General features: G+C 40.3%; 1 protein-coding gene across 7 annotated transcripts; it reads right to left on the bottom strand.

Moving 5' to 3' along the window:
• Positions 1-453: 453 nt before the first annotated feature.
• On the bottom strand, positions 454-5,520 carry LOC127786699 (zinc finger CCCH domain-containing protein 53-like). 7 transcript variants are annotated; one of them, XM_052314302.1, is made up of 10 exons: positions 4,997-5,520; positions 3,478-4,727; positions 3,184-3,381; positions 2,877-3,066; positions 2,692-2,779; positions 2,351-2,605; positions 2,038-2,239; positions 1,625-1,834; positions 1,436-1,506; positions 454-1,313 (listed from the first exon to the last, which is right to left on the bottom strand). In XM_052314302.1, the coding sequence occupies exons 2-9, from the start codon at positions 4,548-4,550 to the stop codon at positions 1,473-1,475; spliced, it is 2,250 nt and encodes a 749-aa protein (XP_052170262.1). In that variant the 5' UTR covers positions 4,551-4,727; positions 4,997-5,520; the 3' UTR covers positions 454-1,313; positions 1,436-1,472. The 7 variants fall into 7 exon arrangements, with proteins under 7 accessions (XP_052170262.1, XP_052170260.1, XP_052170261.1 ...); XM_052314300.1 differs by having other exon boundaries at positions 3,184-3,384; XM_052314301.1 differs by having other exon boundaries at positions 2,692-2,783; positions 2,881-3,066; positions 4,997-5,519.
• Positions 5,521-17,377: the final 11,857 nt, after the last annotated feature.

The raw sequence follows: 17,377 nt of genomic DNA on the forward strand, positions 1-17,377 counted from the left end.
GCACAAGAGACAGTCCCCCCGAAAGATTCCTGCTCCTCTGCACTTTTGTCATAATACGTGTGGCATCACATCCGCCTTTAGATCTCTGACTCTCCTCTCTCTCTCTCTCTCTCTCTCTCTCTCTCTATTATACACATATATATATACAATATATATAGATAGAGAGAAAAGTGGACGATCAATCACATGGGCGTTGGTGGTGGATGGGGCCCAGATAACCAAAGATGATGATGAAGATGAAAGATGAAAGGTATTGGAAAGGAAGGTCCCATGTGCAGTGCCAGCAACCGCCACCCAAGTCAAGAAGAAATCCAAATCTAAATCCGAATACCCACATCTCACCTCTCCTCTCCCAATAAAATAAAGCTTAGAAAACACAGCCAAGCTATCATGCATGCAGCCATGAAACAACAATAATGAGAGAGAGAGAGAGAGAGAGAGAGAGAGCGGAGATTGAAGAAGAACCCATTTTCTATCGTCCAATTCTATTCTTTCTTGTGTTTTTTTCACTTCAACTTTTGTCTTTCTTCTTCTTCTTTCTGTCTATTATATAAAAGGTTGATGACAATATGGTATTACAACATTAAACAAAGCACAAGAAGAAGAACTATGCCTGCCTGGTTATGGTAGAAGATACCATTTCTTTATATACCTGATGCCTGAGATCATAATTCTACTACTACTGCTGCTGCCGCTGCTACTACTAGTAGTAGTGGAGCTGAATCTTCTTTATATAAATATATAGATATATATATATATATATAGATTGAGCTTCCTTTCCTCCCCTTTTTTTCAGTACACAATCAACCTTCCAGAGGTGCACTTGTTCTTCAAGTTAAAGGCTCCCCCCCCCATGTCTGCTGCTTCTTCTTCTTGCTGCTGCTGCTGCTTCTGCTCTGTACATTAATTGTCTTCCTAATAACATTGCGCTACCAAACTACATGGATCTTGGGATATAGGGGTTCGGCAAATTTGTGTTTGGAAAGACAGAAAATTGAAAAAAGAAAGGGAAGAAAATTACAGCTAGCCCCCCAACAGTTTGCTTTGGCTTTTTACTATACTACACATTAATTAATTGTACGTTTGTTTCTTTTTACCTGTGGTCCAACTTGTGCCTCAACTACAGATATCAATGTGACGAATAGTACAACAACGGGAGAAATGGCTGACCCCACTTGCTTTACTGACTTTGATGTATGCATTTGCATCTTAGTAGAGACAGTATAGCTACTACAATTACTGGCGATGCTGATGCTGATGCCGCCGGAGGACAATTAACACTGCTTTAGTTTTGGTTATTCTTACACTTCTTCCTGCAAAATCACCCCCACAGAACAACCAACCAAAACCATCAAATCCCCCCCAGATTGCAAGTATGTTCACACAAATACGAACACGAAATCAAACACTTAATTGGATCAACGCGATAGCAGACCTGTTAGCTAAGGAAGCTACAGTCAAACCGCCGGCACCTACATGCCTATGGCTCCATGGCCAGAGGAGAACCTGATGAATCATAGCCTCAAAGTTGGATTACGGGGATCATTTATCGACTTATACATGTGTCTTGAGTTGTGAAGGCTAATATATATATATATATATATATAGTGTGTGTGGTCTATACCTTGACACTTGGAAGTAGCATGATTTGAGGGAAGCCATGTCCAGTGTAGAATTGGCTGGAAGCAAGGATGAAGTGATCAAGTTACTGTTAGTAGAAGATGCCGCCACAGTGCTCGTTGCGGCCTCAGTTGCGGCAGTGTTGAAGGTTGTCATATAGTCTCCGACAGCTTTAGGGGATGCAAAGGGACTATCTGGGAGGTTGTGCTCCAAGCTGCATTCAATTCGAGCACAGCATTCTCAAACTTGGCAATGCAGACTTGCCCATTACAAAAGGAACATTTTAAGCCCAAAGTAGAATGAACCCATGAAAGCTTCAGGATGACAAAAGCTCATATATAACCAAGCAATCAAAGCAGTTAAAGTTTGCCATTATGAGTTGCCCCTTCATTGATCAGAGGTCGAAAATTTGTATACCTTTCTGGGAGATCACTTTCCTCATTCTGGTTGGGGCTTTCTTTGCCATTCTTATCAGTACCATTTGCAGTGGATGATGATTCTTTCTCCATTTCTGTCCCATTTTCAGTCCCAGTCCCGTTTGCAGCCCCAGCTCCATTCAATTCTTGATCAGCCACGACAGTTTCAGGAGCAGCCGCTGCATGCTTGGAACCACCGATTTCTGGACAAAATCAAAGACGCATGCCGATCAATCAAATCAGCATTTGTGGTCTTGATAATCAAGTAATACAATGTCTGATTAGACCCAACAAGAAGTAACAGATATCTGTACCTTCTTTGATTCGTGGGCTGCTGGGATCCAAAGGAAGAACCAGGTTTTGATGACTGAAGAAATTCGGAGAGGAGTGAGTTGGAGACAGAATGGCAGCGCCGGTGGAGAGCGCGCGGTGGTGGGTGTGCCGCTTCACGTCAAGAAGCTCCAGATCCGCCAGCCTCCGGCTCTGCAGCTCGATCGCGTGCTGCAAATCGGACTGCTCCTCCAGCTTCCTTCTCCACATGTCCTGGGTGTTGCACAACATCCTCGCTCCTGAATTCACAAAACAAACCAACCCAAATTATGCAACATATATAGAATAGAATTACAGGGTTCACCAAACTCATTTTTTTGTTTACCAAGTTGAAGATCAAAGGGTTCTCTTGAATCCAACCCAGTGGGGCTGCCACATGCCGAGAACTCTCCCCTCTCCATTTGCTGCTGGTGCTTCCTGCAATTTCCAATTGGCATGATCAGCAGCAAATCACCACCATTAATTTAAACCATGGAATTTCAAAGCGAAAGCGAGCCAGAGAGCCTAAACGTGCCTAAACTTGTCGGGGACCTTGCCCTTCTCCTTGTATGGCTTGACAAGGACCCGAGCGTCGCATACAAAATGAGGGTTCCCTTTGGCAAGAATCCGCTTAACAGTTTCTGGGTACACAAATGTTACAAATCCGAACATTCGCTTCTGTTGATAAGGAATTCTCACGTCTTGAACTGGCCCGTAAATACTTCAAAACACGAAACATACATAGGGGTTCAATCACTTTTGGTACTCACACTGAAAAAGGCTGGACTATGAATACATAGACTTGTATATATATTTGATTGATTGCTAAATGAACCACCTGAAATAATTGGAAACGTCCTCCTCTCTAAAGGTGCTATCAGCCGGAAAAGTCAGGTAGATCTGCCGGGAACCAGGGTTCAAGATTCCCGGCGGCCCGCCGTTCATCAGAAAATCATTCCTTTCAAGCCGCCCGCATCGCCCCAATTTGTGCATATCTTCACCCATCATCAATGCAGCAGCAGCAGCAGCAGCAGCTCTGCTACACAACAAAATCAAACGATTAATTAACAGTATTTCAAGAATCAGACCTAAAAATGTGGACTTTATGTGAGAATTATGGATGCAAATTTACCTCTGGTTGTCAGTCTGTTGTTGAAGGAGAAGGTTCATGCATTTGCTTGCTGTGACAGAAGAGTATGGGAAAGATGAAGCAGCCATGATCTGAGAAGCAGCCGCCAATCTTTGCTGGTGAGCGGATTTAGATCGGAGCAGGTCTTGGCAGTGCTCCATCATGTCGAGCTTTCCCGGCGAGCCCACCATAGCGGCGGCGTCAGCGGCGCCGGAGGAATCGGCGGCCAGGACGGTGTGGAGGAATCTGCAGCTGTTTCCGTTCTTGCAGTAGCCTCTGGCATAATAGAGGCAAGGCTTCCAGCCAAGCCCGCTGGATGGGTCATCGGAGATATCATTCACGGAGCAGCTCCGGCGGTGAGGGTGGCCATTCACGGAGCCTCCCCAGGCGGCGCCACCGTAGGAATTGAAGAGCATAGCGTCGCCGCCGCTAGGGCTGGAGGCGAAATCTTGATGCGGGTAGTATAAATCGGGGCTTTTCGGGCCGAGAGTCGGCGAGCCGTCGTTGAGAAAGGAGAGCTGGTCTTGGAGCTGGAATTCATCCATCAGATCAGCCCCCCCGCCGCCGTAGAAAGGGGAAGCTGACGAATTCATCGACGAAGAGGAGGCTAGATTACTGATTCCATTGCTTGTAACAGCCGAAAACGAGGTCGAAGACGAGCTCGGGCTGATCAAATCATCGCGGTTGTAATCGGAGAAGCAAGAAGCAGCCCAAGACGCAGACTGGCTTGGAATACTCAGCGGAGACGGAAGACTAGGCCCGGTAACGCCGCCGAGAAACCGCGACGAGGAGGAATTCTGCCGGGAAAGAGAGACGGGATGGCCGTTGTTGGCTAAAAAAGGCGACGGAGACGACGGAGTCGAGGGGGTAGACGGCGAGGAAGTGGCCAAACCGAGCTCCTTCCTGGCCTTTATGACGACGGAGTGGACGAGAGCTTCGGGGCCAAAAGCTAATCGAATCATCTCCTTCTCGCCATGGTCTTGAATCAAAAGCAGACCCATGATTTTGGAGGCATTTTCAGGGTCCAAATTTTGAATCCTCTGGAGAACAATCCTTGTTGCTTCATATGTATCCATTTTCGAGGGGTTGGTAGAAGATTTTCCACCCCCAATCCAACCCTCTAACAAATTTCTCTCTCTCTCTTTCTCTACTCTACAGGTAAGAAAAACTCTTCCAACAACCCACAACGAAAAGCTTAATTACTTCCAGAGAGTACTGGAGGAGCGGTTCTTCAGTGGCTCTTTCTCCTGTTCCTGCAGGAAACCCAGTAAAGGGAAAGATTAGAAAGCAGTAGTATTCCCGTGGGAGGAAAGATAAAAAGGAGAAAGATGTTTGGTCGAAAAGAAAATACGGTGGTTGAACTTGGATTTTTCCGTAAAGACATACAAGAAAGAAAACCACAGCAGTAGTTACAGAGCGGGGGATGAAGAGAACTTCTCTCTCTCTCTCTCTCTCTCTCTCTCTCTCTCTCTCGTTGCTGAGAGGAAGAAAAAGAAGAAGAGTTGAACAAATTACCGCTTACCATGAAAGAAGATCTCAAGGCAGACACAGTCGCTACTCTCTGAATCAGTGTGGAGTCTGGGCAAGAGGGAGTGGAAATTGAATTTACCAGAAAAGCTAAACCACCGCCTTATTTCTATGGCGCAGTGGGTGGCAGAGGCAGAGAGCAGAAGGCAGAGAGCAGATCAGCCATCAATTGCCTCTTCTGACCCGATTGCTCGCTCTCTCTTAATTTGAACCCACCTTTGCTTTTGCTTCTCACTGTCTTCTCCTAGACAGTGAGTGGAGCTAAGCTGCAGAGAGAGAGAGAAGAAGATTGAAGAATATTTTCTCTCTCTGTGTTGCTCTCTCTCTCTCTCTCACTGTGTCTGAAGTTGGAAAACAAAGATTTATTATTATGGCATCAAAGCTGAGTGAGAGAGCGGGAGAGAGAGAGTGGTGGAGCGGGGTTCCAGATCTGCCTGGTGCTTGAAATAGTGCACGTTGATCTCTATTTCTTTCTTTCTCCTCTTCCTCTTCCTCTTCCTCTTCCTCTTTCGTTCTTTGCTCTCTCTCTCTCTCTCTCTCTCTCTGTGTCAGACACTCGCTTCCCTCTACTGCCTTTTGGCAGCTCATGGCGTCCTGTGAGCGGGCATTAGCCCCACTCGCAGTTTCGGCGCGTGAATTGCCAACGCCAACTACTGACAAGTGACACCTTGACCCAGAAACGTACCCGTGTTTTTATCTCCCCGCAGACCATTTCCATTTCACAAATATGTTATTATTTGGGTATCCCAATTTGTACTTGTTCTGTTTTGTAATTAAAATTACTTTTAAATTTCAGTCTGAGTTTCAGAAAAACTTAAAAAGTGAAAAGGATGAGTTTGGGTATATATATTACATATTATTTATATGTTAACATTTTAAGTTATTATTTATTTTAACCTCTGTTGAATTATGTTTTAAGAATGATAGAATCTAAAACTTTAATAATTTTAATAATAAATTATTAATCGAGTAAAATATTGTGTTAATCAAGTAACACATCCCTTATTCAAGTAAAACTTCTTATTGTAAAAAATACAACAATAAAAAACTTCTTATTGTAAAAAATACAACAATAAAAACATTTTTAGAATGAAGGAAATTGTCATTTAAAGTCAAGTGAGATGTTGGTCTCTAAAAGTACAACCGTTAAAAGGGCTCTCTTGAAGAGAAAGCTTCTCGAGAGAAGAAAGATGTGGAAGGGTTGAGAAAGCCTTATAGATGGGGCCCCTCAAAGAGGGAGCGTCTCTTAGAAAGGTTCGACTGGCCTGGTGCTTGGATTCGGTAGATGGCTCTCAAAGGAGGTTTGAAACACTCCTCGGGGAGGAATTAATCAGCTTCTGAAAAGAGAATGAGTCTCTTTGGGGAAGGTACTTCAAGGGCCTCTGAGATAATAGGAGTTTTCTCGAAGGGACAATGACAACCCGAGCTCAACTTCCAGAAGAACTGTAGCACGAGACAAATATTAGAAGGCTTGCGAGAAGGATCTCCAGCAAAGACCCTCCAACGGTTAAGTCAATATGGGAAAAAAGAAAAGTCTTGCGAAAAGAAATGTAAAGAACTTCGGAAAAGAAAGTTTGAGATAATCAAGATTCGATTACCAAATATTTTCCCAGAGCCAATTGTGTTATGTCTTGCCTTTTATAAGAGTCTAGGTCACAATGATTGATTGGGACAATTGTGCAACACCTTATTAGCCTCTCGGAGAAGCTTCTTTGAGAGGCTTCCTGAGAGAGCAATTCTTCGATTGTGAAAAGGCCTCTATCCGCTCTTCCCCAAGAAACAAGCCTCTCAGAGAGGCTCTTTCGAGATGCTTTCGGAGAGAGTCTATCGGAAGTTTCCGAAAGGCCTCCATAGCCTTCTCCCCGAGAGCTCTCTCCGAGAGAACTCTCTCCCCAAAAACTCTCTCGAAGAGAGTGAGGGGTACAACATTTGCCCCCCCTTTCTATGTTTACATTTAGGTGACTGCAGAAAGTAGATCCTCTCTGAAAAATCTACCTCCGTGAGCTGTGCCGTTTTGGCTTCCCTTACTTGATTTGTCGCATCCTTAGCACCAGATTGCCACTTGTCAAGCCGTGCCGCCTGTCTAGTATGCCTCGACCATTTGGAGTCAATGCCAGGTACCGATTTCAAGCTTAGGCTTTAGGCCTTGCAGGCCAACGTAAGGTCCCTCTAGCCGAGCTTTCCCTAATTGTAGGTTCTTGTTGAATTTGTTTCGCGTTGCATAGTCGCTGGGTATCTAGGTTTGTAGGGGGACTTGGCGCCGGATTCCAATCACGTGTTCGAGTTTGTCGAGAGACTTAGCACTGGATCCTTGTAGGGAGTTTAGGTCATGCACAATAGCTTGACTCTAGTCTGCACTAGTGGATCTAGGTTGGTTTCCTGTAATAACACACGAACTTCACTGGTGAATCTAGGTTAGTCCAAGGGGCATTACGCTGGATCACCTTTGGGTATTCGAGGCTATCGTTCAGCCTTGTATGCACTTCCCATATCTTCAGCCCGGGGTCAATAACTAGAATTCTATAAGACGTTCCAAGTTTATCGGGAGGCTTAGCTCCAGATTTACTAAGGAGTCAAGGTTAGCCTATAGGCTTAGCACCGGACTCACGCAAGGGATCCAAGTTAGCTTACGAGCATTGCATCAGAAAGTGTCCAGGAATCGAGAAGGGTCCGGGGACATTGCGCCAGATCATAGTTGGGTGAGTTCGTCATATAAGGCTAACAATAGTCTCATGCTTTCCTTAGGCCTCTTCGGGCTAGTTCGACACATATGGCTCTAGGTTAGACCTGGAATTATTCGCTAGACTGTTGCTGGTCGTTCCAAGTTTGCTATGAGGCTTGGCGTCGAATCTACTAAGGAGTAAAGGTTAGCCTGTAGGCTTAGCATCGGACTCACGCAAGGGATCCAAGTTAGTCTGCAGGCATTGCATCATAACACATCCGAGAATCCGAGGATGTCCGTCATCTTAGTGCCAAATTGCCAGTTATTGAACCAAACCCTCTAGAACGTAAGCTCCCTATTACCTTTATTGTTCCATCGTTGTTGAGCTTAGCACCCTATTACCTTTACTGTTCCGTCATTGTCGAGCTTAGCAATACTAGGGCTCATCAAAATTGATTCCCTGCCATGGTTCCTGCATCATATTTTGTGACAGCTACATGTATGTATACACGTAATACATAAGGGAATACATGCGGTTTGGCTTATAACATTACCTACTTCCATGGGCATACATGAGGTATATTCTTTTATTCATTCAGGGAGATTATAAATACAGGAGGAAATCTATAAAGGAATCATGATCCATAACATGGTCAGGAAGTGTTCTTTGTAGCACATGACTCTCTGTGTCTTGCTCGTCATCCCTTCTGGTGGCTTATGTGACTGGAACGGCTAGGAAGTACCTTTTGAGGTGCATGGTGTCCCATGTCTTTCCCATCGACTCACCTTGAAATGTTTACAGCACACATGTGTTCAGCCCCAACATCTTCGCAATTATGTATGGCCCCTTCTAAGCGTCCAAAATCTCCATCTAGACAATGAATTGCTCTGCTGGGGTGAATAAATCAATCATGGAGATTGGCTTAGAAAAGGTCAGAGATTTTCTGAGCGATGTGTAAGTAGTTCCATTAAGCAAAGTCGATGCTGCCAACCCGATCAGGAGATCCCTTACTTCTTGAGTGGCTGCCCTAAACCGCTTTATATATTGCTCCATCTACTTGCCAGGCATATGTTGTAGGCTCATCAGGTACATTGCGCTCTTTTTCTTCGGCACATAGACTGAGAATGCCTTCAAAAATCCCTTCTCTAGTTTCCTAAATGATCATATGTGCCTTATTGGCAAATTCGTGAACCATTGTTGAGCCTGCCCCACTAGAGAGAGGGGGAAGGATTGACATTTAGTTACCTCATTCCAATCGTGTAGTACAACCATGGTCACAAATTGCTGCAAATGTCTCCCCGGGTCTTCTTTCCCAAAATAAACAGGAAGTTAGGGCAACTTGAATCGCGATTGCACTAGTTGTCTCTGGAGCTCTTCAAACAAAGGGAATCCCTTGGTGGGGGCTTCTTTGGGTGTTGTCATTACTCATTTATGCTCCAACACCTCCTCTATGAGCCTCTTAATGCCTACTACATTTAGTGTTTCCTACTCTGGGTCTTCCCTTTGAGGAGGAAGGAGATAGAAAGCCCTGAAAGGGGTGCTCTCTTCTATTTTTTCATATATTGGGGACTTCCCCGCCCGTCTACCACTTCGTTCAGGTGGGTTTCCTGGTCTCGAGGCGCGATCATTTTGCTTCGGCATCCCAATTCTTATCCCCGCTTGCACTAGTATCAGGGGTTAACCTTGAGTTCTTGTTCTGCTTTTTCTAACATTTGTATGTCCCGTATAGGGGATGTGTATGTCAAGCATTAGCTCTTACAGGAAGGTTGTGATCTCTTATATTCTCTTCACATTTTCCTCATTACGCTTCTAAAGCTCTTCATTCTGACGTCTTAGCTCCTCATAGATCTTCTGGAGTATTTCATAGTCAACAAGCGACACCATGGGAAATGTTATTCCAAACGGTCTTGAGATTCCTCCTGGGGTCATGGATGGATTCTCCCAACGGATCGATGATTATCCCAAAGAGTCTGTCTTTAGAAACGTATAGGCTGGGGGTGGAGCTCATCTCCCCTATCTCGATGCTCTTGCCCTAAGATCAGCAACGTGTATTTTTCCCTGCTTCGACCGTCCTCGAACTTCAATCTCAACTATAGAACCTTTTAGACTTGCAATCTGATTACCCCCTAGTCCAACTACCTGACTATTCTTTGGTTGGGGTATGCATCCTGAGTGAACCTCTTACTCCTAGTGGCAGTCCACGAGTGTTAGCTATGGAGAAGACACTAGGCTGGGCTCTCCAATAACAATTGTTTTAGAATGAATATTTCTCCGTGTTTGGCAGGACAGACTACCCAACCTAGTCGATTTGCTATTTTCGATCATCTTGGCTTTCTATTCGTTTCCCATAGACGGCACTAAATTATTGTTACCAAAAATACAATAATAGAAACTTCTTTAGAGTGAGGGAAATCGTCATCTGAAGCCGAATGAGATGTTGGTCTCCAAAGTTCAACCACTGAAAGGACTCTCTCAGAGAGAAGACTTCCCGAGAGAAGAAAGCTGCAGAAGGGCTGAGAAAGCCTTGCGGATAGGGCCCCTCGGAGAATGAATGTAACATCCCGTTCGAGCGATAGGAAGGACCGGAATAACTTACCCTGATAGGCCTACACGAACTTCCCAGGGGGGTCACCCATCCCTGGATTACCCTAGGTTAAGCACGCTTAACTTGGGAGTTCTTTGCCAACATTCAACCCAAAAGGTATCCAGCTGGTGTTGTTTCCTTTCTTACACTATCCTCGATATATACTAACTTCTCTGGGCTCTCGGGGTATTACATTCTCCCCCCCTTAAGCACATGACGTCCCCGTCATGCGACCTTACAACCGGTCCCAGATCTCTCCCCCCTTGCATGGCCGATGTGGGATTCGCCTAAGGTGCCTACACGCACCCCCCATAGGGGCCTCATGCCCCCCTCGGGACTCAGCCTCCTCGCTGAGGTTTGCCCCACCACCGTGCTCAGAGGCTTGGGGGTCGGCTCTGATACCATTTGTAACATCCCGTTCGAGCGATAGGAAGGACCGGAATAACTTACCCTGATAGGCCTACACGAACTTCCCAGGAGGGTCACCCATCCCTGGATTACCCTAGGTTAAGCACGCTTAACTTGGGAGTTCTTTGCCAACATTCAACCCAAAAGGTATCCAGCTGGTGTTGTTTCCTTTCTTACACTATCCTCGATATATACTAACTTCTCTGGGCTCTCGGGGTATTACAATGAATGTCTCTCGGAAAGGTTGGGCTGGCCCGGCGCCTGGATTTGGTAGACAACTCTCGGAGGGGGTCTAAAACACTCCTTAGAGAGGAATCAATCGGCTTTTGAAAAGAGAATGAGTCTCTTTAGGGAAGGTGCTTTAAGGGCCTATGAGAGAACAAGAGTTCTCTCGGAGGGACAATGACGACCTGGGCTTAACTTTCGAAAGAACTACAACACAAGACAAATATTAGAAGACTTGCGGGAAGGATCTCCCGTAAAAACCCTCCGACAATCAAGTTAATATGGGAAAAAAAGAAAGACTCGCAAAAAGAAATGTAAAGAACTTCAAAAAGGAAAGTTTGAGAGAATCAAGATTCGGTTACCAAATGTTCTCCCACCACCAATCGTGTTGTGCCTTGCCTTTTATAGGAGTCCAGGTCTCGATGATTGATTGAGACATGTGTGCAATGCTTTATTGGCCTCTCGAAGAGGCTTCTCTAAGAGGTTTCCTGAGAAAGTAATTATGCGACTGCAAAGGCCTCTATCCGCTCTTCCCTAAGAGGGAAGCCTCTCAAAGAGGCTCTTCCGATATGCTTTCGGAGAGAGTCTATCGAAAGTTACTGAAAGGACTCTGTAGCCTTCTCCCTAAGAGCTCTCTAAGAGAACTCTCTTGGAGAGTGGGAAGGGTACAACAAAGCCAAATGTTAATCAAGTATATATGTTTGAGAAAGTTACTTTTAATCAACTTTTAAAAAATCACTCGAGTATTTTAATAATATAAATCGAGTAAACCAGATTTTGAACTTACTTGATAATTGAGTAAGAAAATGATTAGTTGAGTAATAAGTTATTATACTCAACTACCTTATCAATTTTAGTATTTGAATTCTCTAATGCTCAATCGAGTATATATTTGTTATACTTGAATATTGCTATGAAAATTCTTCAATTGAGTAATCTAAATGATATTTGACTAACTGAGATATTAGTCGAGTAATCATATTTAATAATCGAATAAAAATAAAGGGTAAAATGACAAGTTTATGGCCTTGTAATGTTGATTAACTAAAAGAAAATAGTAATTGAATAATATATTTCTTTAGTCAAGTAAATAAAAATCTTACTCGAGTGAGTCAAGTAAAAAATATCAAGTCTCTTTATTTGAACACTAATCGACTAAGAGAGTATGATTAATCGAGAAACTATTAACTTAGTCAAGTTTAATATATTAAGTAGAGAGTAAAATCTTTGTAACTATTTTATTAATCGACTAAAAAGTATCTTTTACTAGACTAATGAGGTATTATAATCGAGTATCAAGAATGTTTAATTGAGTATTAAAAAAAAGTTAAAATGTTAATCAAATAAGAAATATTTGTACTCAAGGAATATCATTATGTAATTGAGTACAAAATGTGTTTAATTGAGTAATTAATCAAAAGTCAAAATGTTAATCAAGTATGAGTTATTCTGTACTCAAGAATGTTATTATGCAATTGAGTAACAAAGGGACTTAGTTGTGTAAGATATAATGAATAGAAAGTGAGTCTTTGTATTTGAAATATTAGTCGACTAAGTTAATCCTCTAGTTGAGTAATACAAAGGCCTAATTAAGTATCATGAAAGCATACTCGAGTATCAAAAAAATTTACTCAAGTAATATTGAAATATACTCGACTAATTATGTGCTAAATTTTGAAAATATGATCGTTATAAAGCATTAAATGCACACAATTTTAATAGTTTTGACCGTTGCAGAGACACTTAATGCTATTTGAATATTCTCTCACACAAATTGGATGCAAAATGTATTTAAATTGTTTTTTACCATATACATATAATGTGAAAAATGATATATCATTTTATATGTATATTTGTGTGAATTAATTTGATTGTTATTAGTCAAATCAAAAAGCTGTTAAAAATGCAAGTGTTTTCAAATTCAAAATTAAGACTCAAAGCTCCTATAAAAACCCAAGCATTACATGAATTGGGTTGTTGTTGCTTCAATGGTCACTTGAGTGGATGCTACTAATGATTATATTCTCTTTAGAGCTCCTCAAGTCACTGATTGGTTAATCTTCATTAAGAAATCCTTCAAACTAGATTATTCAAGAGAGTTGAGTGCTTCATTTGTATAATTCTTTACATTTTTCTTATATTCTCTCGTGAGACTCTCTTATCATTTGAGGGTTAACCTTTGTTGTGTATTTTCATTCAAACTTTCTTCAACAAAGTGTTTGTAAGGGTTGCAACCTTATTCCATGAAAAGGTTTCTATGGTTACTGCTTTGTCTATAAAATCAACTTAACCTTTAAAAGTTGATATTATAATCTAGCCTATAAAAGTGTTCTTAATTTAGTCTTTAAAAGTTAAGGTTCCAATTAAACCTATAAAAGTTGTGTGAAGATTATAGTTGAACTTGTAAAAGCTACACAATTAGTGAACTCTTTTAAATCCTTAATGAGGAGTCAAGGTAGTGGATATAGGCAATTGGCGTAACCATTATAAATGTTGTGTTCTTTGTTTGCTTCCTATTTCTCTATGTTTTGATTTTCACATGTTGTGCATCTTCAACTCATGTTTTAAGCATTGTCTTTAAAAACATGAGTAAAAATATTTTCACTCGTAGGATGGATTTTAAAACTACTGGTGTCAAACATTGTTTATCCTTATTCATAACAAAAGTTTTCAAAGATATGAAAGCATTCAAAATAGTTTATGTGATAAAATTCAAAAAGTTTCACAATCCAACCTTGCTCTTGGGTGTACACTCTTACGGATCTTTATAAGTGGTATTAGAGTAGGTGCTCTTATTTTGGCTTAACCGCCAGGAGTGATCCAAAGTCATCCTAGAGATTTCAATACTAAAAAAGGGTTATCCCATAGATATTGTTTCTTATCTTATGTTGAAAAATTTGTATTTTGATTTATTAAAAAAATATTTTTTAAAAAATATATTTTTAGAAAATTTGGTTTATTGATAAGTTCTAAATCATTTTATAATTCTCTTAAATTGGAGAATTTCATGCTCAATTATCTCTTCAAAATAATCAAGTATATGTTGTATTAGTCGAGTATGCTATAAACCTTGTGAAAAAACCTTTATAAAAAATTGACTCAACTTTTTTAATCAATTGAGTATTACTCAGAATGTTATAAAAAACAATCGAATATTTGAATTGATTCAATCAACTATTATAAGTTCCTACTCGAGTATATTATGCAAAAGCTCTGTTTTCTTAAATCTAAATTGAGTATAGTGCTTTTGAAATTGAGTAAAGATCTTTCATCACTCGAGTGAGTTTTCTGAATAATCAAGTATCTTTTTACTCGAGTAAAGCTTATTTTTTTAATCAACTAATATATTTTATAAATTGAGTAAAAAATCCTATTAGTCAAGTAAATATAGGTTGGATGTTGGCTAAGTATTTGGTTTTAAGGATAATCGAGTATCAAGTGTTTGTACTCGAGTAAAGATGTCTATTAGTTGAGTAAGCTTAGTCCTGTAATCGAGTGATTAATGAAAGTTTCTATGGCTTCCATGATAGTCGAGTAATGAGTTGGTCATACTTGATTGAGCTCTTCATATAATTAATTACATTATATAGTTAATCGAGTAAGCTACAAGATTAGTCGAGCAACCTAATACAATAGTCAAGTATCAATTTTGAGATTTCGAAAATTATAGTTGTTACTCAAAAGAAAGAAATGGTTGTTCTTGACCGTTCGAGCTTTGTGTCTTTATTTTAAGAAGTCTGAATATGTCCCCTCATAATAAGATGATAAATATGCTTATACATTATGTGCAAAATGATTATCTTTACAATAGATATATTTTTCTTAACTAATTTGACTGTTATCAATCAAATCAAAAGAAGTTGTGAATATATGTAAGTAACAAGGCTAAACCCAAATCACAAAACTTCTATAAAAAGGCTAAGTGATGTAAGAAATCAGAGTGTTAATGTCCAAGAAAATGTAGGGCCAATCTAAATCTAAACACAGCAAAAGCCAAACTCATATATGGCTAATGTTCATTACTTGAGTGATAATCCTTCATGCTCATCTTCTTTCATTTCAAGCCGTTATCTGGTCAAGCCTGAAGAAGATTTTCTCAAACCAGATAAGTAGAAACAAGAGAGTTGAGTGTTGATTTATTCATATCTTGTAACTCTCTTTTGTTAGAGAATATTTACATTCATTGTATTATCTTATATTTTTCTCTTGAGAAATCCTTTCATAATTTTGTCAAATTTGTAAAAGGTTATGTTTGATCCTTTGAAAGGCAACGTTTTGGTTATGGCTGAGCCAAATGTGAAAAGGCAATTGTAAAAAGGTTACTACTTAGCTTGCAAAAGAAGATGTTACTACTTAGCCTGTAAAAGTAGAGATTATTACTTAACCTATAAAAGCAAAGATTATAGCTGTTTCTGTAAAAGTTGGGGTTCTTACTTATCCCATGAAAAGTAGTGGTTTTAGTTAAATATTTAAAAACTATGTATGGGTTATAGTTGATCCCTAGAAGCTAAAATCCCTTAGTGGATCTTTTCAAAATCCTTGGTGAGGAACTAAGGTAATGGACTAGGCTTGTTGGCTGAGCCACTTAAACATGTTGCATTCATGTGATTTGCTTCTCATAATATTATTTTTCATCTACCATGCAATGTTTTCATATTTGAGTTTAGCTCATTATTTTCAAGCATACAGGTTTCAGTTTTCATTGCAAGCATTTTTTTTATGCATACTTATCAGATGCATATGTTTTCACGAGGCTTAAAGGTTATAAAAACAAACATAATCTTATTCGTGCCAGCATAACAATTTTCTTATTCTTATCTTTAAATGTTGTTTTTCATCTATACACATATATCTTATGATTAAAATATGTTTAGATTAATTTTTATGAAAAATCTTTTATTATGTATAATCTTATATTATGAAAAGTATCATTTCAAATCAACTTTGATGCATAATGTTTTTAATATTGTAAAAATATTCAAAATACCTAATTCACCCCCTCTTGGGTGATTTTTCACCTTGATTGCATCTTTTTTTATCAATAGAAGTAATGGTTTTCTATCAACGTGATAACAAATTTAGGAGTATTGCTACAAATGAGGTTTTTTCAAAATCTATTCTATTCTGAAAAATTATAAATATTTATGGAGCATATTTTACATGAAAATGCTTTTTCTAAATTCGCAAATTTCCAAATGTTAGAGCTATATTGAATGCCTTCACTTTGATATATATCTCTAATATATTTTTAACAAATGCTAATGAAAGGTTGTAGTTTGAAATACAGTTCGTTAGAAAGCATTTATCTAAATACATGCTTAAAAGAGAAATGAAGAAGAGAAGAGTCGAAAAGAACAACACTCAAAAATTGACTATTAGATCTTACAAGTGAAAGGTGCCACCGAAAACGCGACCAAAACACCAACTTTTGATGGATCAATGCAAGGGTTTTACATTATAAATCATTTTCAACACAGAAAATAGCATAGCGGAAACATAAAACATACACAGTGGAAACAAAATTGACCTTACCAGACTCGATATTCATTATGCATATGCTAAAACAGAAAACCTATGCCATAAAGAGTTATCGATATATCTCTTGGATAAAGTCCAGTGTCGGTTGTCCACGCGATGACCCGCTTCCTTTTCTGTCTAGCAAGCTCCTGCATCATTGCAAATGTTCAGGTGACTAGCTCGCCTCCACAAACGTAGAAAATCTAGTTGGTCCACTCTTGAGCCACCATGAAACCCTATAATAAAGCCGTGCTAGGACCCTCTCGATGGAGGTGACCTGAAGCTATATGCAGTCCCTTCCTCGTTTGCACTGTGGCTATCCAACCTCTTATCTATAAGGGAGAACAATGAAGACAGAAGCTGCACCAGCCAAGCTTCGAGCAAGATGAAGTTTAACCACAACAAATGGAGAAAGAAGAAGATAGCAAACAACGAGAAGAAAAGAAGAATAAGGAAAGGAAGAAAAGGAAGGGGATCAACTCACGCAAAAGGCTTCAACCTCCCCAACCCTCCAAATGTCCCTCCTAAAATCCCTCATCCCGTCTGCATCTCCCACACATCTTATGCTTCGATGCGACCAAGTGGCGGAGCATTAATGGAACAAATGATTTACTGCATGAGGCTCCCGGTCTACCACTTTAGGCGGTCAACCCTCCTCATGCATCAGTTAACAAAATACGATCAATCGACCGCATGAGAGCACCGGTCAACCAATTTTAGCCTCCCAGCTCTAGCTTTGGCATATTACACTTTGTCCCCCCTCCCCCATTATTAACTCTCAATAGGATGCCCCGTTATCTAATAGTCATCTCCCATATCCATAAATCCACAAAGATAATAATAACGCACAACCAACATCAATAACCATTAGTAACGGGGAACACACTAATAGCAATGGATCACTAATCTGCTACATTACTCAGTATACGCGTGACTTTTTAGGTTCATGTCCATGTAGCAATCGGGACATGTTAACTTC

This window comes from Diospyros lotus, chromosome 12 (genome assembly GCF_014633365.1).
Source record: "Diospyros lotus cultivar Yz01 chromosome 12, ASM1463336v1, whole genome shotgun sequence".
Taxonomy (NCBI): Eukaryota; Viridiplantae; Streptophyta; class Magnoliopsida; order Ericales; family Ebenaceae; genus Diospyros; species Diospyros lotus.

Excerpts from the sequence above, each read along its gene's own strand:
- LOC127786699 (XM_052314300.1), bottom strand. The coding sequence starts at position 4,550 with ATGGATACATATGAAGCAACAAGGATTGTTCTCCAGAGGATTCAAAAT. Across the intron at positions 3,385-3,477 it reads CAACAGACTGACAACCAGAG|CAGAGCTGCTGCTGCTGCTG; the intron begins GTAAATTTGCAT and ends TTTGTTGTGTAG. Across the intron at positions 3,067-3,183 it reads GACGTTTCCAATTATTTCAG|TATTTACGGGCCAGTTCAAG; the intron begins GTGGTTCATTTA and ends CGTGTTTTGAAG.